Here is a 22197-nt window from a genome sequence, read left to right as displayed (position 1 = left end):
CAGTAATGATCCAACCTGCAATGTGGGTAACTTCGAGGAAGGAAGCAGAGATGAGAATCCGTATTGATACAGAGAGACACAGATACAGATGTACAGACCCGGATGTACACATATAGATACAGAAAGACACAGAAAGATACAGATACCAGTGTTGATATAGAAAAATACAGAATATTTTTACCTCCTCACCACACAAATACAAGCATGCACATACACACAAACACGCACACAAATACACATCCTACCCATTTCTTATTTTTGGAAACATTTAGGGTTCATTGTTGCCAAAGCGTCTGGATGAGAACAATAAACAGAATTTTGCCAATGAATGTGTAATAGGACCTGGAATATATAGGAGTCGTGGAGCTTTTCTCAGAATTAATAGCTACTGGACATGACATAGCAATCAGACTTGTGAAAAAGAACTTCAAAACTAAACTCTATAACTGATTTCAAGTAAAGATAGAAACAAACAAATATGTGTGGAAAAAGAAATTTGGAAAACCTGGCCTCTGAAATTTGACTCTGAAGTCTGGATAGTCGGGGAAGCTGATAACTGATTTTGATTTAATTATGGTTAATAATTCCACAATAGTTGCCAACAGAAATGTCTCATAAACTGACTGTGTGAAAATTCCTTTGAAAGATGAGACCAGATGAAGCAAATAATTTGCAGACAACTGTTTTGCAGTGATCAAGTCATCCTCCCAACAGGGGTTAGGGAAACAGCTACTTGTTCTGGTACTTTCTAGAAAAGGAAGTGGTTGTAATTTGCTTTGAAATATAAGGAGAAATTAGGTCGTGAACTTCCTTATAGGTCTCAGAGCAGGAACTGATCCCTGTTTGCCAAAAATTTCTTATGAGTAGGAAATAATAAAATAGAGGGCTGCAATTGCCAAAGAAGGAGACAGAGTTCTCCTTGGCTTTGTCTCCGAGTCGATCTAACACAGCGCAGAGCCCTTAATTAGGGACAGAACAGTCCAGACACTTTCTGTTTAGGAAAAGAGACACTTTTTTGATTGCTTTTTGATCCAAAAATGATTTAGGCTGATCCAACAGATGAGTAAAGAGAGAAACCATTTCACAGGCAGCAAAGTAACTCTAAGCAGTTTGAAACCTCTTTCACAGTGGACCCAGATGCTCGTACTTACAGACCTAGGAGGGAACTGACACAAATGCAGAAAGGACTTGAGACAGTTGTGCTTACTACAGCGATAATCTAAGTTCTTCAGAGAAAAACTCGTACACTTTGCAATGGGAACTTCTAGCAGAGATGAGCTCTGTTGGACATTATCCAAGTATTCACACGGGAGTAAATTTGTTACCAGAAGACCCCATAAAATGGAGTCAGGAATTCTGGAGCTAATTGCCAGGAGATTGGAAAAGCTGGTACTCTGATTTAATAACCACGTATATGCCTGAACACAAACAACGATAATGCTGACTCCTCGTCCAGATGGCCTGAATCAGAAACAAATTGCAAACACTACCCGAAGCAGGAGAGCGAGGCATGGGTTGCTGATGGGAATGTGTGCACTCAGGAAGAGATAGCAGACATCTTTCTTCCAATAATTTGCAGAAGCATGAGTTCCTGTATCACCCACAGAGCTTGAATGCAGAGTGGTAAAAATGAATGTCCAAGCAATTAAAAGCCTCCCAGCAAGAGGATGCTGATATTAGGACAGCATATACTAAAAGCATCTGGTGAATGGACCACAGTATCCCTCCATACTCTCATTGTAAGAGCATCCTGGTCATAATGGCAAATCTTGAAATTTCAAGTTGAAATATTATCTCCAAGATGGGGAAAAAGCATTTTGTAAGTGGTATGTATATAAAATACAATAATAAGGGAAGCTGTATATTACATGCAATAAGGAAATGTTATGTTTTATCTCTTTTGGGGGGAATTGCTATGTACAAATAAAGGATTTTTTTCTCTTGCCTGATGTGTTTATTCACCATGTACAAATCATTATTATGATACTAGATAAAATGACAAAGACAGAGTAAAGTACCTTGTAGTGTCAGTACTGGTGTGGTTTGGCTTTTCCTTGGGGTAATCAGCAGGTGTTGGAAGCGGGAGGCTGCGACACCAGCAGGTGCTGCAGCAAATGAATCTTGACCAGAGTCAATCTCAGGAAAGAAACTGGAATCCAAAATGACTCTGGAGGTTTGTGAAAGTCTAAACAACAACAACAGAAAAAGCAGGGATGAGGAATATTTCAGAAGAACTGCAGAGTTCTGATCTAAATGAATGATATAGTTGGGTGTCCACATTTCAATCCAACATTTTCTGGATTTGATGAAATGTCATGGACATAGCAGTTCAGCCAGCCTGGATCCAGAAACCTAGGCTTTAAAATTACGGACAAGATAACATGTGCAACAAGTTATTTCCGTTCTGTGGTAAATGTCCACGTGCACAAATTTTTCCATCAGCAAATAAGACTTAATTTGAATTAATTGGCCTTCTTTCTTTCTTTCTTGCGAAACAAAGTGTATTACATGTGCCTAAAGAGGCAGCCTAAAGAGTATGTAAATATATTGCGGTGGAGGAGCTTTTATTATGCACCCATTCCACATATGTGAAAATTTGTAACTGTGGGAGTAAAATTTATAAACAAAATTATGGAACGCATGCATTGTGTTTCAATGTACCTGCAGCTGTGCTTTATGCTCTGTGTTTTTCTGAAGGTATGGAGAAGCTGCACAAGTTGCTGTATGAGATGGTGTTTGCATGCTGTGTGCGGACAATGTTTCTATGTCCAGGGACTTGTGAACATTTTAACTGTCATGTGAAAAAAAGAAGTTGAAGGGTTTTGTTATGTTACAGAATACATGGTTGCATTGGGAATATGCTGCATGAAAACATGGTAAAAGTCTTTTGTGTATGTGGTGGATGCATTAATTGGTAAAAAAGACTTGCTGTGTGTTTCTTACTCTTTTTGTTGAGGATATTTGTATTGTATGATAAATGTATATGGCACATCGCAGCGGGGGCAAGACGCTGAGGCCCCTCTTCTCATGTATGTGTTGTGTATCCAGCATATACTGTGCGACGCGCGTTTGTTTAGCAAGGCCTCAGACAGCATTTGCACGTGCGCTGTTGGGTTCGCGGGCTGCAGGAAGGGGAAGGAGAGCGTCCGTTCGTTTGTTGTGGCGGTGGAGTAACGCGTGCGCCCGGGCAGGCGCCGGAAGCGCGCGGCGCAGGTAGCCGCTTCCAGCCGGCGGGGACGGGGGCTGCACGTGGCACCTAACAGCCGCTGGGACGAGCGAAGGCGGAAGGCGGGCGGCTGCGCCGGTCGCCCGGTGGCTGCCGCTCCGGGGCTGCGAGTGTCGGTGTCCCACGGAGGTGTCCGGCCTGCGGCGGCACGGCCCCGGGACAGCTGCTCTCTGCTGGGCGCCCTGGTGGGGCCCCCGGGGTGGCAGCTTCCACAGCCAACGCGGAGGAAACAGCACGTGTGCGTGCGTGAGGAGAGCAGCGGCACGGTGTGTGTGCGCCTGTGTGACGGGAGCTGGTTGTGCATGTGTGTGAAGGGAGCCCGCTGTCGTGTGTGCATGTGTGAGAGAGAGGAGCCAGTTACTCTGTGTCTGTGTACATGCGGGTGTCTGAAAGGAGCCAGCTGCCCTGTGTGTGTGTGTGCGTGTGTGAAACAAGCCGGCCGTCGTGTGTGTGTGTGTGTGTGTGTGTGTGTGAGAGCGAGAGAGAGAGAGAGAGAGAGAGAGAGAGAGAAGCCAGTTACTCTGTGTGTGTGTGTGTGTACATGCGGGTGTCTGAAAGGAGCCAGCTGCCCTTTGTGTGTGTGTGTGTGTGTGTGTGTGAGAGAGGAGGGCAGCAGCACTGTGTGTGTGAAAAGAGCTGGCTGTGCGTGTGTGAAACGAGCCGGCTGTCATGTGTGTGTGTGTGTGTGTGAGAGAGAAAGGAGCTGGTTAGTGTCTGTGTGTGTGTAGGGAACTGGTTGCGTGTGTGTGCGTGTGCGTAGGGAGCCGCTTGCTGCGTGTGGTGTGTGTTTAGGGAGCTGGTTGTTGTGTGTGTGTAGGGAGCTCGTTGCTGTGTGTGTGTGTGTGTGTGTAGGGAGCTTATTGCCGCGCGTGTGTGAGTGTGTGTGTGTGTAGGGAGCTGATTGCCGTGTGTGCGCTCGGCCGTGCAGGGAGCCGCGTGTGCGCTGTGAGCGCGCGTGAGGCGGGGGCGGGCTGACGAGAGGCGGCAGGTGCTGCCGGCCCGGCCCGGCCCCCCCCCCCCCCGGTGCCTCCCTCCGCTGCCTCCCCCCCGATCCCCCCCCCACGGCGCGCGAGCTCCCCCCGGCGGGGGGCGGCCCCGCAGCCCGGCCCGGCCCGGGCGGCCCCGCCTGCGCCCGGGGGCTCGGCGGCCTGGCGGGCGGAGCGGCCGGCGCGGGCGCGGGGCTGGGATCCTCCTCCCGCTCCCTACGCGCCGCTCCGACGTCAGGCGCGGGAGCGGGAGGCAGCGCCCAGCGCCGCCGCTGCCAGAGTCTCGGCGGCTGCCGGACGGGGCGGACGTCGGGGCGGCGACTCCCGGCGCGGCCCGTCTGCCGGCAGGGGGGTGGAGGAGAGGAGGGTGCTATGGCCGACGTGTTCCCGGGCTCCGAGCCCGGCGCGGCCCCGGACGCGGCGCGCCGCTTCGCTCGCAAGGGGGCCCTGAGGCAGAAGAATGTGCACGAGGTGAAGGAGCACAAATTCATCGCGCGCTTCTTCAAGCAGCCCACCTTCTGCAGCCACTGCACCGACTTCATCTGGTGAGGCGCCCCGCCGCCCCGGCCCCCCCCGCCGCCGCCGGGCTCCCCCCGGCCGCCGCCCGCGCCCGGTACCTCCCCGGTGCCGCCTCTGCGCAGCCCTCGCGCCGAGGGCGCCGATTCCGCCCCTTTTCGGGCGGGTGAGTCCCGCTGCTGCTCGGGCCGGGGGGGGGGGGGAAGCCTCTTCCCCCCCCCCCCCCGACCCCAACGCCGCTTTTCGTGGCCGGCGCCAGCGCGCGAAGCCCCCGGGGCGGCGGGGGGCGGCGGAGCCGGGGCCGCCGCGGCGACCGGGCACCTGCCCCGCGGCTCAGCTCGGCTGCCCCCTCGCTGCCGTTAACTTCTGCTCCCTGTTTGCTTCCACCCCGCTGCCCACGCAGGGCAGCAGACCGGGAGTGCGCGGTGGCTCTGCGGCCGGATCCTCGCCTCTAGGAAGGAGATCTTATATTTTATTTTTAGGAGAATGGTTCCTGCTAGGGAGGAAGGGAGAGAGGCTCTTCCTACCGACGCCCTCATTACTAAGCCCTTGGGGAGGGGAAATAAAGGTCCCTCTGGGATCCTGCCGTGCCCTCGCCCGGGCGGGATCGCGGCTCCGCTGCAGGCCGGGCCACGCTGCTGCCCTGGCCCGGCATGGCTCGGCCTGGCCCGGCGTGGCTCAGCCCGGCGTGGCTCGGCCCTGACTTCAGCCTTCCGTCTCCTGCGGCGTGGCGGGAGCGCGAAGTGCCCGCTCGCGCCCTGCACCCTCGGCTAGGCGAGGCAATCCCGGCGGGTGCGGGCGCTTGGGTCCCAGCTGAGTATTCTGCACCTTCCGCTAGCACGCGGCGGGAACAACCTTGTGCTTCCTTTCCTCTTGTCTAGGAAGGGACGAGGCTTAATCGTCAGCGCTGCTCTGCTCCCGAAGTTGCCGAGGGTTTCCCCGCAGGTTTCCTTGCTGCGGTCGAGACCTGTGGCTCCTTTTAGCCAACTTTAGAGAAAGGTCAAGAGAGGGATGCGCCGAGCTGGCTCTGTGTTCGTGGGCAGGTGTCTCGTGCTTTCCGCAAGCGTTCGTGTCCCTGGGCACAGACCTTGGCCTGCCTTCCCGTGTTTTCCTCGGTCTGCGTGCTGGAGAGTCTGTGGCTGCTCCAGAAATGATTAAGATATATTTGCAGAGTAAGGGGTTTGAGGGAAGGGAAAGGAAAGCTGAGGTGGGTGGACTGCAGGAGAAGCAAGCCGACTTCTTTGAGAGTGCGTGTTTTGTTTTGTTTTGAATTTTTCCTGCTTGAAAGAAAATAATCGCAAAGTTCGGTATCGTAAAAGTGGCAGACCTTTGGAAACTGCTTCAAAATTATTCCCAAACAGAGGGAATTGGGAGGTGTGAAAGAATGCTGCAGGGTTATTGTCAGCCCGTGTTTGTGCAGATAACTAACACAATTAAAAAAACAGCAGAATACTGTGATGAGAAAAGGCACCTGATCACAGGATGTAATTGAAAGGGGAAGGATATCCTGTAGTTGACAGGTGGCAAGAGTAGCTGTGGTCTTTGTTCTTTCTTGCTAGTAAGTCTAGGAAGCTCTTAACATTCTTCAGAACAGCATGTGGCAGCTCCAAAACTTCTGTTTCATTTCCTCAACTGAAGTTAGATGAAGCATTCTTTATGCCGTAAGATGCTTATTCGAGATGCATCTGTTTCCAAAATGATGATGTGTGGCTATTAGCATGCCTTGTGAGGTATAAAGAATAGTAAGTACAACCTTTCAACAGACTGTAATCTCTATGCAAATAGACTTTTTTTGTTGTTTTTAGATTATACTTGGTCAGGTATTGTTTACCAAAATAATTTACTGCCCCTTTATTTTCTTAAACAACTTTCATCTGTCTGCTTCATTTCTGAAATGTTGGCTTTTTTGGGGGGGGAGATTTTACTCAAAATACATCACAACTGACTAGTGTGGAATAGACTAACTAGACCGCGGTTGGTTAGTGTGTGAATTCAGCTCAAATGCTGAAGAATGGCTATGCTTTCAGTACGTATTAGAGGGATGTTCTTTACAAATAAGTCCATTTGAAAGGACAAAAAACTACCTAAAGCCTATTTCATGTTCTTAGTTCTGCTGTCAGCTTTCCTGGTTTTACTGTCTCATTTGCACACTTTCAGTACATGCTTTTTACCTTTGTGAAGACAAGACATGACAACAATAAAGTGACATTATAGTGTAGTCCCATATGCTGCCAAGTAAGCACACAGTTTTATATTTCTTTTGGATATCTTAGTTTAGGCCTATTTATAACAACAGTAGAAGTTTACAAAAATAATCAAAGTTGTATAATGTGAGTTTTCATCTGAATTAACTGTGTACCAAAGGTTTTGTCCGTTCTCTACCTTACAAAAAAGGGGGGGGTATATTTTTATTACATTACCACAAAGTCCATATTTCAATTTCATGGCTTCTACACTTAGTTGATTTTGGTTTGTTAGTCTCTTAGAATAAGTAACTCCAACTGTCCAGATGAAAAATGTTCTATAAAGAGGGAAAATACAGAGAAATGTTTATAAGTTGAATACCCAAAACATTTATTTTTGAGGAAAGAGTGTTGAATGTTTAAAAGTAAATAAATAAGGCAACAATATGGCATCTTGCCAGAGGTTTAGTATGTATTTGAACTCTGGATAGCATGTAGAACACTTGTGTATCACTGTATTCATAGGTAAAATATTATGTGCATATTTATATTTTGTTACGGAAATTAAGGAAGCTGAAAGAAGAGTTTGTTTTAAGTTAGTGGCCTTTTGTTATAATTCATATTGAAACAAGCAAAACCTTTAACCTTCCCACTTTCCATGCAATAGACTACTGGTATCTAGCTGAGATGCATAACAATATCAGTAAGCATCACTAAAATTTGGTTTAGAAACTGTTTGGTTTGTTTTATAGGCCTTTCTTAGAACTTGGAATGTTTTATGTTGCTGTTAAGTATACATGTGGCATGCAGTGAGTTGAAATATTATGCAGTAATCACAGATGATGTTAATTGTAGATCCAAAATAGCTTGTGAAATAATAATAATAATAATAATAAAAAAAAATTGTTGCCAGAAGCTGAAATTACATAGCTGGTGACAGCTATTGTTCTCTGCTTTGAAATGGGTGGGCTGTTCTGTGTTGTATATTTTTAAATCTGTTGCTGTCTTAGTAAAATTTAAAGTAATTTAATATGAAGCTATTTTTATTTTATAGTAGATTAATGAGAAGAAATGATAACTAAACATATTAAGACAGGTGTTCTTTTTCTTTTCTTTTTTATACAGGGGATTTGGGAAACAAGGATTTCAGTGCCAAGGTAAGCCACAAATGGTTTGTTGGTTAGCATACTCTGTTGCGTCTTACTTGAAAGGTAGCTAAAACTGAAGCCTGCAGCAAGATGGAAACAATTAAGCCTGGAACAGCTAAGCGAGTATCTCTCCCTATGTAAATTTTAAATGAAGACAATTATTTAATTAAATAACTGTTGTTATTTATTGATCAATCAAATAATCGTTTATATTGTAATAATAAAAGATTATGGTCTTTTTCGGATGTCTTCTCACATTAAATGTCATATAATCTGCATATAGTGCAGCTTCTAACTTTTCATGAAGATAATCTGTGCAATTTAGATTTTGCACAGACCGTTTTTTACATCAGAAGCTCTTGTCTGTGTGGGCGTTTTGGAAAATGGATTCACTTTTTAGTCATATGGCTTCCTTTCATAATCCAAACTCCCTGTTTTTAATCTTCATACATTGTACATTTAGGAGGACCTTTGGTTTGAACTACATTTTAGGACAGGCAGCATTTTTCTGTGTTATGTAATGTTCAATTACAAAAAAAAACACATACAAAACCACCTAATAACTCACTGATTTAATAAATTTTATTAACAGTTAGAAATTGAAAGCTGATATAGTGGAAGATAACTATTTGTATGAAAACCAGGGCATGATATGCTATGTTCTCACATATTCTGTACTATTGCCAAAGTTTTATCTTTATTTAGCATTTAATCATAAAATAACCCCACCCAGCTATTGTTTTTTTTTTTTTTTTTTTTCCCCTGTCATATGTTTACCTAATTGTGATGAGGCTTTTTCTTGTCCCTTTCTCTTCCCCCACCTTCTTCCCTTTCATCGGACGTACTTATGTACCTTGTGTACTCATTAGCTAGCCTTTTGGTAGTTTCTTTCATTACATTTTTTTTAATGGTTGCTTGCTAATGGTTTAGAGCACATTTAACTATCCTGAATATTGCTTTTATTTAATAGTAGGTGAAATTATTTCTTCTGTGGTATTTTTGTGAAAGTTGATGCTAGTTGATACTTCTTGAAATTATACCTCTGAGAAACTGAATGTAAAAAAGATGATGCCCTTTAAAGTTGTTGCAATAAGTATTTTTCTTTCTGCAAGTAGAAACCTGAAGGACTGCATGACATTTCTAACACATACTGAAAATATTGCATGCTATGTTTTAATGTAAGCGTGCAACCATGGTCTTAACCATAAATCTTATAGACAACTGCCTTTATGTCCCTAGATGTTAATATTAAATTCTGTAGATATCCTCTAGTTTTCTGCTACTCGTTGCATCCAGAGCCATACCACAGATCATTTTGTAGTCTTCAGTCAGTAACGGAGTAGCATTTCCTAAATTCCTGTCCATTCAGGATAGTTGCCTGGTCTCTAGTTAAGGAATTATTTAGATGTTTATTAGAGAATTCCATTGATATACAGAAAATAATTGTCGAATTTACAAAATTTACAGAGGATAACTATATAATTTAAATGCAGCTCCAGCGTTGACTTTCTTCTATCTTCCAGTCAGGCAGCTAGTGGCTTAGATTGGACACAATCCGCTAATCTGAGCCACAGATGGGAATCAGTATAGCAGTTTGTTTCCAGTATATTTTCTTCTATGGCTGGAATTCCTTCTACTATCAGATTATTTTATTTACCTAAGAATGGTTTTGTCTGATAAGGACTAATCTTTGTCAAGCTAGGTAAAAATTTAAATTTGGTCTTCCCTCCAAACACCATACTTGAACATAAGCAAGAATGTAAGTAAGAGAGAAGCTTGCCCCCCCCCCTTTTTTTTTTAAATAGTTCAGTACTTCAGAAGTGATATTTTCCTGGAATCTAAATATGTTCAAACCTGCCTTTTGTCTGCAACCAAGCAAGATTCCTCATTGCCTCTTTGATGAAGACTGTGTTGTACTTCAGCATTTTGTCTGCATTCTTACACAGACAAAATCTGTTTAAAAAAAAAAAAAAGGCTGTTCTGAGTTCTCAGTTTTATTGTAGTTTGCAGAATGTTGTCAGTGAACTAATAAGTTTGAGAGGTGGGTCTTTTTGTGGAGGTGGTGGTGGGTTTTTGCCATAATCAAAATCCAAGAGCTGGCCAAATAGTCTTCAAAAATTAAACTTCTGTGATAAAGTAAAGCAGCTGAATCAAAAATTTTCAGTTGATCTTTCTAAAGTTTCAATTAAAACATCACAAAAACCATTCTTACAGTGTAAGACACTTCTCTCTTTAAGTTTTTTTTTTTTATCTCTTAGAAAATGTGAGGAATGGAGTACAGGTAGCAGACTCTTGGAGCTAAAGCTAGAAAGACATATGTAGTGATCAAAATTAGAGTATGAAGAATTAAAAGAATTGTATGAAACTAGAAGGTAGGATACAAAAAAACCCTCAGTTTTTAATTAAGTGACTGTCTTCACAGAAAAGAATGACAAATGAAGAACATAATGGAAATTTCAGTATGACATGAGGGAAAGGAAAGAATATTATAGTGACAGCTCCTAGTATAACTATAGTTCTTGGTCCGTCAGAGTTTCCATTATAAGAAACTGTTTTTCAGCTCTGTTTTCAAGAGTGCTGTAAAATCTCCTGCTAGACAGAAACTTGATGTCAGGCAAGTTTAAGAGTTGGGTGATTTTAGTATTGCCAAAGTTGCTTGAAATTCTTCTGGCCTTAGTTACCAAGGGGAAGAGGAGAAGTCCATAATAGTAACGCATCAAACTCAAATGATGTTTCAGCTCTAAGAAACTGCAACTATTCTATGAATTTTTGTGCTAGTAATTTATAAATTTATGAATTAAACAAAAGTCCTGGCTTAATGTTTATGCAGTATTAACTGTTGCAGCAAGCACAGTGTATGCTTATATATTTTTAAAACTTTCTTTAAAAGAAAGTCTCAGACAAGATGCAATGCAAGTTTTATTTTTAAGTGACACCCTCAAAAGAGCAGATTTATTTAAATTAAAACTTAATGTTATAGTCTAATGTTCTTTTTACCATTAATACTTTTTTTCATTAGATTTTCTTTGAGCCTTGGAACATATTTTCAATTGTATGGAATTATTTTCTTTTTCTGATTTCCATGCCCATGTTTCTGCTGTAGTGCTCAGCTTCAGTATTGCATAAGGACGTTTAAATGAGTTCTTTAGAGTCAAAGAGAAACACTTTTTAAAATTTCATTAGAAATCTCTGCAAAACTTTTTTTTTGTGTGTGCTTGTTTTAATATTACAGGATCCCTATAAATTTACAAAAGACATAAATTAATCTTTGGTATTGCTTTTAATCCCTTAATGCTGCAGAGGTTCAGGGCACCGTTGCATTATTACTGTGCAAATGCTTAGCAAAAGACAGTCCATGTCCTAAATTGCTCGTCTGTCTTAACGTATGTATCCTAATGTGAGTAGCTACAGAATATACCAGCAAGTAGATATTCAGAATTGCCACTTAAGCTTATAGCTATAAGTTGCTATACATTACTTCATGCAGCAGTTGTAGAATGTTGTTATTTTATGGTGTGATTGGGAATATGTTCTTCAGACAGAGGGTTTGCAGTCGGGAAGTGTCCATGAAAAAGTTCTGTGCCTATCTTTGGTATACGTGAATCTGAAAATGAAGTTGAAAGTGCAAGTTCAGGGGGATTAACTGTCTCCTAGGAATGTATTTTTACTGACTCCTGTTATTAGGAAGCATTTTGTTGTTGTTCCTGTTTGAAATGTATGTTTCATTGTAGATTTATACATAGACTACTCTAAAATACTGTGCTTTTGAAACAGGAGTTCTTATTCTGCTGTATTGTTTTTCTGTTGATTTTCTTTGTGGTAGTGAAAACATGATGGTAAGATTATTTTGTGAGTTATGGCTTTGTTTTTCTTACGTTGTCAAGCAGGACAACAAGCTGTCTGTGACACTGAAAGCTTTTTTTCTAACATGCACCTGGAAATAATGCAAGAAGAATGTGAAAAATAGAATAATTTTAAATATTTTTTTTGAGTCTGCCACAATATGAAAGTTCTTTTTTTAAGAAAGCAGACTTTAAATCAAGCAAGCTTTTAAGTTAAGTTTTTGGCTTTATCTTTCTATTGATATTGAATGTTATACACTCTCTGAGTTACCTATTTTTGTTTTCGTCTTATTTCTAAGAGAAGTATTTTTTGGTGAACAGAGAGCAAAAATTAGTGATTCAGTGGGATGTGAAGGATATATGTTGAAGAACATGTATGCACGTATGTTTTGCAGTTGTTTTAAGTTTGAAACTGAAAGGTCAGCCAGTTCCTTGAGGCAAAAATATTTTTTAATTACAGTAGTGTACGTGTGACCAGCCCTTGTTCCTGATCAAAGGCCCACTATTAATTCTCTCACAAATGGTCAAAATTTGTAGTTATTGACTGGAAAGATAATAATCAGCTAAGCAAGGTTTTCATGTGTATCCTTTAATTTACATAATTCAAAATTGGAGAAATCAGTTAAAACAGCATATTATTTTTAGCTGATCTGGGTAACCATTGTTCTTTCTGCTGTGTTTTTTTTCCTGTCTTCATTTCTTCAATTTATTTTCAGTACATTTTTTCTGAATGTTAAATTTTATCTTAACTAGATATGGTAACCTTTTTGGAACAGCTTGTATGTGCTAGGTATAGTTCCTAACACAAGAAGTTCCAGGCTAGTTAGAAGTCTGTGATAATTACTTCAATAAAATCAGAATATAATTGAGAAATGGTTGGGTATTACTTTTTTTCACGGTCCTTCAAATATCATAACTGCATGTATGATAACAAATGCACATTAAACTACCACTTCATTTTCTCTGTTTCTTTCATCTGGTCCTTGACCTGTCTTCTACAACAAAAAAAGGAAACAAAAACCCCCCCACCAACAAGAAAGCCCCACCACTTATTCCCTTGGTATGTTTTTTTTTTTTTTAATCATCTGTTTTCATTAAAAATGTTGAATAGATGATCCCGTTAGAGAGGTGGTAAAGAAACTAATTTTTAACATTATATCTGTGATCTGAACATTTGAACCAATGAAACCTCTGAACAACTTCGACCTGGCTTACATGTGCAGTTCTTATTAATTCTCAGTTCTGTTATAACATGGTTATAGAGGAAGTGGCAGAATCTTCATTATATAGGGATGAAGGCTTCATTGGCAGTTTTCCATTCTGATGTTTGATTTTTTTCCCCGACAAACAGTTTCTGCTTGTTTGTTGTACTGTATATACATTTTTCTTTGTAACCAAAAAAAGAAAAAAGGGGGGGGGGATATTACATTGTTGTGCCGCTTTTCGTAGAAATATTTTCTGTTTTCCTTACTTGGAAATGTTATTGCCAAGGGGTGGATAAAATATAAAATAAGTTCCCTTCTTCATGCCAAAACTGGTTTTCTTGTGTCATCATTTTTTTTTGTGGTAAGGTTGGATGTCACAGGCCACAGTTTGAATGGTGGGTGCGTGTGTTTGTTTTTTTTTAATGTGCTCTCCATATCACTTACTAGTTCTGCGCTGCAATTTACATTAACTAACATTTCTGTTCAGCCTGAGACTGAGAAATGAATTCCGTGGAAGTCATTAAGAGTCTGTGGCTGTTGTTGTGCGACTTAAAAGATCTGTATGAAGTCATCTGAGACAGAAACTTAACGTAGGAATTCTTAAAGCAGTTGACTTTTTAATATACTTTCATGCATATGATTTAGAGGTATCTGTTCAAAAGCAAAGGCCCAGAACAACAACACTCCCCCCAGCGCCAGGGAGCATGAATGATATCTGCGTGCAGGTAGTAGTTTCCAGGGCTCCTCTAGCCCAGCTGTCCTTTCCAGTGGCCCTTTTGCCCCTAAGCCTAGTAGCGTATCTGTGGACTCCCTTTCAAAGGACAATAATATCGATGAGGTGTGGGTAATCTGACAGACAGGTTATAAGCGTGAAGATAAGATGCTTTGTTATGCATTTGTCTTGCAGCCAGCTTTTATTTATTTATTCTTTTCCTCCTTTTGCTGTCCCTCTCCTTCCGCTTGCAACCTATGTCCCATACTGCGAGAAGATACAGCCCTGTTTAGGGACTGATGCCACTATAAATGTAGGTTCTAGTCCTATCTCTGCTGTTGAGTTTTGCAAGATACCTGAACTAGTCCAAAATAAACTCCCTGCCCTGTGGCTAGTATGGGTGTCTAGTTCTCAGCGCTGTTTTCCTCGCAGATCCGTTCCTGTTGGAGCGTTACTTGCTAGTGTAGACAGAGGTTATGCATTCGGCAAGCGTCTTCTGTGCAGGTAAGGGGTCTGGTGTCCCTGGCGTCACTGCTCTGTACGAGGGATAATAGAGCTCCCTTGTCAGAAGAGGGAAGATAGGAGCATTCCTGTTTGTGAGGTGCTCTGTTACTGCAGAGATGTGCATCACAAAAAAATTTCTATAAATCAGATAAAAATAGATACACAAGACATAATTCACTAAACATCCAATCGACTCGCAATGGCACATGGCAGTAAAATAGGAAAGTATGCTGTTGTACTTGTGTTTTTCCAGAACTTTTTTTTTTCAAAATTGGGCTCATCAAAACTGGAGCATGATTACATTTTATCTTGCAGCAAAAAGTTTTTTTTCTTGAATTATATTTCAAAAGCAGAGCCATTTTCACCCTTCCCACACTTCTAAGATGTTAAGTTTTGTTTTGTTTACTTGAATCAGTTAGCTATCCCAGCAGTTTTTTCCAGTTAAAAGGAACTGACTGTTCCATTGCCCTAGATGTGGTTCCGTGAAGCTCTTCAGATCCTGATTAAACACGTGGGAGTGATATCTCATTCAGAGTGGATAGCTAAACCAGTTTGAGTCCTGGACAAGATAAAGTTTGGCACATTCTTTATTTTTCCTTGTGCTTTGGTGTAAAAGTGCAACAAAAAGCTATATCAGCTGCTGATATTCAGCCACACTGGTGTAAATTTTACACAAGTTTTTTGCAGATGTAAATGATGTATGCCATGAGATGAATTTAATGAAATGTTGGAAAGAAAATTGCAGAAAAATGGAGTAAAGATGAAGAAAACAGATTTCCCTGTTGGGATGCACTGAGACTTAATTCTTTGGGGTTTTTTTGTGGGTTGTTTCTTTTGAGGGTGAAAGGTAAAAATAATGAGTAATTTAATAAATACTTTACAGCTCAGTTCCCCAGTTTTTACCTCTGCAGTAGAAAGCATAAAATTCCAAGAGTGAATGAAACTGTTGGGTATAAGGAATTACAGGAACGAGGCTTTAAGGTAAAATTCTTGTATATGCTGAAAATTAGAATTCCTGCTTGATTTCAGTAGTGCTTGTTGAAGTCTTGTAGAGGTCACGGGTGCTTGCAGGTTAGTTATCAGCTGTTAATTTTTCAGTTGCAGTTACTTATGAACACTGCCTTCCATAAATATGATTCATAACAGCTATTTTGTAAGTTAGGCAACCTAACATATGCGTGTGTGTCTTTCTGTGGATTTCAGTGTTGTTTATTCTAATTATAATCCAATTTACATAAAGTTATTGAGTTTTTTAGTTCTCTTCTGTAATTATATAAGTTGGGCTGTGAGGTACTGTGGAATGTATGTGCCTTTTTTGAGTCTTTTAGTGACTTAATGTGGATTTTGAATTCTCCTGTTGCTGTTTCTATTAGCGACGTACTTTTGTCAAATGTGCTTTATTATAAATCTAGATTATGTCCCTACAATTTTAAAAGTTTGCTGGAACTATTATTTTTGATTGTCCTCTATTGTTTAAAACACAGTAGATGTCATACAGTTTTTTCTTCCAGTGTAGACTGATGCTGTAGCACATTTTTTGAACTGATAATGCAAGTTTTTCCAGAAACACCAAAATAAGGTCATTACTGCTCTCTTAATTGGCTACTTCCTAATTTTAAAAATAAAGCTGCAAAATTGTAGTTAATACTTGTCTTTATATGACAGCCAGTCTAGATTTAGAAAAATATTTGTTCTTTATTTCCAGTCACTTCTGTAGATTGTTTGACACTGTCAGAAACAGGACTATGAATGGAGAATGATCTATACAGCTAGTTTTTATGGCACTTTCAAGGCATAATTTACCTCGTTTAATCATTGTCAAACTGTTTGTGTTCACTTTTCTTGTTTGTTGCTATCCATCTTCAAGAAACGAAATTTAAAATTAAGATGGAGGTGCAGCCCATCACCCCTTGTCTTCCTCTCCTATCAAAAGAATTGTATAAAGCTCTTATTATTGTATCTGTTAGAAGTGTTTGCATATAAATAAGTGAAGCTTCTAGCTGCATTTGGAAGTTGGAATTTTATTCTGGAGCAAAATTTTATGGGGATTTTATTTCTGAAAATTAGATTTTTTTTTCCTCCAAATTATCGTTAAAATGACAGAGTAATGAATAGTGAATATTGATATGAATATTGGTACCAATTTAATCACTTTAAAATTTTAAATTTAGGTAAATCAGATGTTTAGGAATTGGGGTTCTATATGTTGGGTTTCAAAACTAATAATCATATCTCTGTACACAAGTATCTCCACTTATACATGTTAAAACCAGAAATCAAATAGTGACTCAAGAAAAGTGTATCAAATACTTTATGTATTTTTATAGTACTAATAAATGTAGGAAAATACCTACTAGCTTCAGACTGAGAGGTGAAATTCTCATTTTGAAGAGAGCTGAACTTTATTCCCAGTATAACTGTCCTTCCAAAACACAAAATTTTACATGAAAATGAAGAGTGAAATATAATAGCATTTTTGACTTCTCTGGAATGTGTGCTAAATGTATATTTAGTTCCTTAGTAAACAAACATTATTCATATCTTAGGATGAGTTGGAAGAAAAATTTATCTTCTCCTTTCAACTTCTTAACTTTTAGCTTGTATTGGGTTTTTATTTTGTTCTTCACTAATCAACACATCAGCCAGAATATTGTTGTCCTCAGGAAATCGGTCATATTAATTTTAAAAGGTTTGGCGTCTTCCTGTTGTAGTGAAGGGTGCAGAATGAAGCCTTGTTGTGCGGAAACCTTTCATGCATGTTAGTGTGTTGATTTTCCTCGTTTCCTAAGACTTCAGTGTTACTAATCATGATCTGCATTCATATGACTTTTCTCTACCAGTAGGCTGGAACAGTCTTTGTGTGAAGTGCGAAATAATTCCCCCTTACAATTGCTTTTTGCTAGCTAAAATAAATCTTTGCAGTTTCATTCTTCCTGCTTCTGTGTCATACTGCGTGCGTTTGCATGGCATGTTCTTTTGAAACGTGCTTGTTCTCTGGGTAAAGAAACGTTACCTAGTGCCTGAACTGGTTCTTCATTTTTTGCATACAAGGTGATATGCCCAGTATAAAGCTTCACTTAATTAAAAAGTAGACAAATGCAGATTGCAGGAACCTATTGTGACAAATGACTGTTTGTCCTAAAAGACACCTAGTCATTAAGAAAGTTGTTGTTTTGTGACAGCAAATGGGTCTAAATTGCCTGCCTTAGTTATTTGTACTTTGTGTGTTTGGTTATACACATATCATTGTATTTGCTACTGTAATACTAATGTATAAATTGAACAGGACCCAAATCTGGTTTTGCAAGTCGTGTTTTTGTGTTTTGTTATTTTCAGAGAAAGCTCATGTAAGCAGTCTTCTGGCTTTAAAAATTCCAATTTGGACTTAAGGCCAAGTCAGGAATAATGATTAAAACCTTTAGACTTAAAATGTTTCTAGAAATATATGTATGTTGGGTGCGTTTTCACTTTTTCTGTACAAAAACAAAGTTCTGGATGATGGCATTCATATGGATTCATAATCTAAGTCTGTTTCATTGGGGGTTTTTTTGTTGGTTTTTTTTTTTGGTGGAATGTTTAAATTTTACATTACTGGTGTGCCCATTTTGTAAAACTGAATACATCTGTAGGTACTGTAGGAAGTTTACTGGGGGTAACTTGGGCTTTTTGCACAGTTCTGTTGTGCATGACTTCACTGCGTTTCAGGGACACTTGGAACATTTTCTCCTTGTATAGAGGTTTTTTGTCTCCCATTTTCTGGTGCTCTTCTCTACCAAGCATCTCAGTGCCTTGTATGGGGGGGGGGTGTCCCTGCCTCTCTCTTCACCCCCATCCCACCATGTAGAGTAAAAGGGATGGTCTACAACTAGTGACCAGGAGGCAGATTTTGAGGTGACAGGATTTTAAGGTGAAAAGGATGAATGAAGGAATCTCCTTCCCATAGGTTATCCCTGAGAACCGAGCATATTACTCATAGCTGTTCAGTGGCTCCAAGAAGTAGTGAGTTTGAGGGGGTTTGTTTTATCGATATGTTCAATGGTGTGTGGATGACGGGTAGACTTGCACTTAAGGATTTCTGTTTTGAAAGTTTTTAATGAATGCTATATACCCATTTGATTCACAGTCAATCTTTATGTGACCCCGCTTGAGCAGGGGGGTTGGACTAGGTGATCTCCAGAGGTCCCTTCCAACCTCAACCATTCTGTGATTCTGTGAAAATAAGTAATTTCAGCCTCACAATTCCCTGACTTTTTTTTTTTTTTTAACTAGAGGAAATGTTGAAAATAATCATGTTACAATAAATACAGAAATAGACTAATGCAACAGAACTGAATATAAAGGTTTATATAATTTTTTTCAAGTTTTTCCATCATGACAGGTTAGTTGATTGAATTTGTGATGTGTCCTAAAATCAGTCAGATTTTGGATTGCTCTAACCTTGTTTGCTAACTTATACTTTAAATGAATTAAATTTGAGAGCATTCCAAGTGTGTCAGTTTTATATCTTCATTTCTTGTCTTTGGCTTCTACAAATTACATCTGTTGGATATATTTTTATAAGATGAAACTTCTCTGTTAATACAAGTGGATGTGAACATAGTAGAAGGCAACTTTTACCTTCCTGTGCATGGATAATTTTCAGTTCTCCTGTATGTATATAGGGCCATTTTTGAAATAAATGTTGCAACAGAATAGTAAAAAGGGAGAAAACCTTTTTGTTTATATTCTGTTTCAAATATTTTAATACCTAGGTATTGCAAAGAATTCATTTTGATGTTACTGGGAGATCCTCAAGTATGAGCCTTTAAAATTCAATAAAGATAATAATCTAGAATTGCAGGTTATTTCAACTGTTTCTTGTGGTGTCTTCATTATACAATATATCCATGACAAAATAACACATTTATTGTAAACGAGGAATAGACAGTGTGAAGACCCTGGGGAAAAAGAGCATATTTTGTTTAATGAAGCCTATGAAAATTCCATTCTTATCCAAATATTTCAGTAGGCAAAAAGGTTTTGTTTCTTCATTGTACTTTATTTCTTTCTGTTGCTGTTTACTTGTCTAAATCTCAACTGTGTGTTGGTACAAGTAGTATAGTTTCTTTAGTATTAGTTTCTGAATTACCTATGCAGCAATTTTCCTGCTTTGCCTATAAAAAGAGCATTGAAAAGCAGTGTTGTTGCTGACAAGGATTTTTAAATGGAAGGGGATGTGTTTTATGCTTTTTTTTTTTTTTTTGGAAATGGTATTGCTTCATAAAATATCATAAAATCATTATGCCAACTGCACAGCGTGCTGTAATATTAGCTGATTTTACTCTCTGGTTTTATATATGCTATGGCAAGCTGTTTCTCTGAGGAGTACTTCAAGCGTTTTGTTCTGCCTTAGGTATCCAGGTGCATGACAAATCATGGAGGCTGTAAAACTGATGCCTGCCCTTGCTGACATACATGTAGAAGTCAGTAAAGCGTACTTCGAAGATTTCTGCAAAACTTAAGTCTTGCTTCAGTTTCCTGATGCCATATAATGAAGAATGGTTTAGTTTTCATGCTTGCATAAAGTTCTGTTCATTTTATTGAGCTTCAGCATGGGTCTGCTTGACTTGCAACATTTTGCAAAAACAGAATTTCAGTTTGTGTATTATTAATGCGGATACAAGGTCAGATGTAGTCTTCATTTTAGAATATAAAGACATTACATTACAAATATTTAAAGGCTGTATTTTATTCATATTTCGGTATTTTCTTCATCTTCTTTCTGTCAGAGCAAATGTTTTACCTAGTTTCTTTGTTTTGGATGGAAAGAAAACAAAGTGGATCCGTTTCAGGGGTACTCCTGAAAGTCCTTTGAACAGAATATCCCTGGGAGCCCACCTACTGCTTTACTGTCTGGGACAGACATAATGGAGCAGGTAGACTTGACTTTTGCTCCATGTGCCTTGTCTTGATAAGGATCTTTTTTTGTTAATAAAATAGAAAATGTAATGAGAACGTTGTAAAATATTTTATAATAGAGACACTTCTATATTGGGAAGGGAAGACAAAGCCTTTGTCGCCACTGCATCCCTTTCCTTGCCTCTGCAGAAGGGTTTTGACTTCAGATTCTTTTGTTTCCTGCTGGTGCCTTAAACTTCTCCCTGGCTCTGTGTTGATGTTGTGCTTATTTATAATCACATACTCTGCAAATACAGTTTTTAAAGAATCCAGTCACCATAAGAGGCAAAATGGGACATGGGAGTCCCAAGGCTCATTACTATTACAGTCTTCTTAAGTGCTTTTGAATCCTTGCAAGAGAATAATAAAATGTGGGTGATTAGGTTAATATGACTGACAGTAGCTGAGACTTCAGTGACTTTGTTAGAAGACATTTAGTGAAAATATTCATTGATGTAAGGCCATGAGTTTATGGGAACATAGTTTTGGTGTATTGATTATGTGAGTAAATGCGTAGCTGAAGATGGTGTGGGGAAAAGCACTTCATCATATATCATTAAAATGTCAGGGGAGTCTAGTTGGGTTTATGCATGTATTTATGAACAGGCTTTCTTCAAAGAGCATTGACAAATGTGTGGTAAATTTAAATGATGTCCTAAATGCTACCCTTGGAGCTTATTTTGTAATTTAAATCATCCCATTGGAACTACTATACACTTATCATAGAGTTTAATTTTTAATACATCTTGCTCTTTCTTGTCTTTTATCCAATTTATGCAAATACTGTCCTTCAGAATTCTTACAATTGCCGGAGTTTTATTAAACCTTTCTTTGAAGAGGTGTGTGTGTGTGGGGGGGTATCATCTTTAATTTAAGCTTTTATTGTAATAATTAAAAGGGCAGCATCAGACATATGGATCATTCGACATCTAACCTGGCAAAAAGAAGAGGGAGAAGGTGATAAAATCAGCAGTGTTAATTTTAGAACCATCAAATGTGAAGTGTAAAGAATGGAAATTAGGCTGGTCAGAGGGCGATGTAACTGATTTATTTCCAGAACTTCCAAAACATAATTCATACCAGTTCTGAAGTCAGTGAGACTCTATGTAAGAGTGTAGGGTCATATTCATGTTGTGCTAATAAAGTTCCTCTTACTATTTTAAACCCTGGATCTTGCAGGCTGCTTTGTAGAAGTAAATCAGTATCAAAGTCCATAGATGGTCTACTATGTTGTTCTACATGGAACAAATATTGGGATCTGATCATAATCTGTAATTAACAGCATAGGCTTTAATACCTATTTTTGTTTGCAGTGCAGAGGTCCTCTGAAGTAACTGAAGCCTTGTGTTGCGCAGAATTCTGCGTTAACATATAGTAAAGTGAGGTGTTCTTGTAACAGAAAGTTTAGCAACCTAAGGAGACATTAGGTGTGCTGATATGTGCAGATTATCCTATTACTTTACATATATATTTTTCAGAAGTGGAAATTATTTGCTTGAGCTCAGTATTGAAATTTTAATAGGATGATAATACCTCTTAAAATTTTTCATCAAAATATTTTGTCACCTAAGTAGTTGATATAATTTAAATTATGCTAGTTATGACTGTATGTAAGGACAGAGCTATAAACGCCACCTGAAAGTTGTATTGGATATAATACATACTGAAGAGCAAAGCCAAGAGAGCTTTGTATTTTATCAAGCAGTTAGCTGAGGATCAGTGCAAAGTAAACGGTGTGTGCGAATTATTATTTAGGGAGGATTTTAAGTACAAAATTAACTTGTGCTGTCCACTATGTCTTCTGTCTGCGGCCTCCCCCACTCCCTAAATGGTGAGTTCCCCAAAATTTTCCATAACTCTTGTCCCCAAGTAACCTCGTCAGGAGAGGGCAGCCGACTTCCAGACCACGCGCAAAAGGTTTCCACTATACACACCTCT

At 39.7% G+C, this 22197-nt stretch overlaps 1 protein-coding gene across 1 annotated transcript in view; it reads left to right on the top strand.

The window, feature by feature from the left end:
- The first annotated feature begins 4584 nt into the window (after positions 1 to 4584).
- The window catches only part of PRKCA (protein kinase C alpha), a 159723-nt gene continuing 142110 nt past the window's right edge, over positions 4585 to 22197 (top strand). The window contains exons 1-2 of the mRNA XM_067308061.1: positions 4585 to 4757; positions 8037 to 8068. Of these exons, the coding sequence (XP_067164162.1) occupies positions 4585 to 4757; positions 8037 to 8068 (205 nt within the window). The remainder of the gene's footprint in view (positions 4758 to 8036; positions 8069 to 22197) is intronic.

Source organism: Apteryx mantelli, chromosome 19 (genome assembly GCF_036417845.1).
Source record: "Apteryx mantelli isolate bAptMan1 chromosome 19, bAptMan1.hap1, whole genome shotgun sequence".
Classification (NCBI taxonomy): Eukaryota; Metazoa; Chordata; class Aves; order Apterygiformes; family Apterygidae; genus Apteryx; species Apteryx mantelli.
Note: the sequence above shows the minus strand (reverse complement) of the source record. Positions and strands in the feature narration are given on the sequence as shown.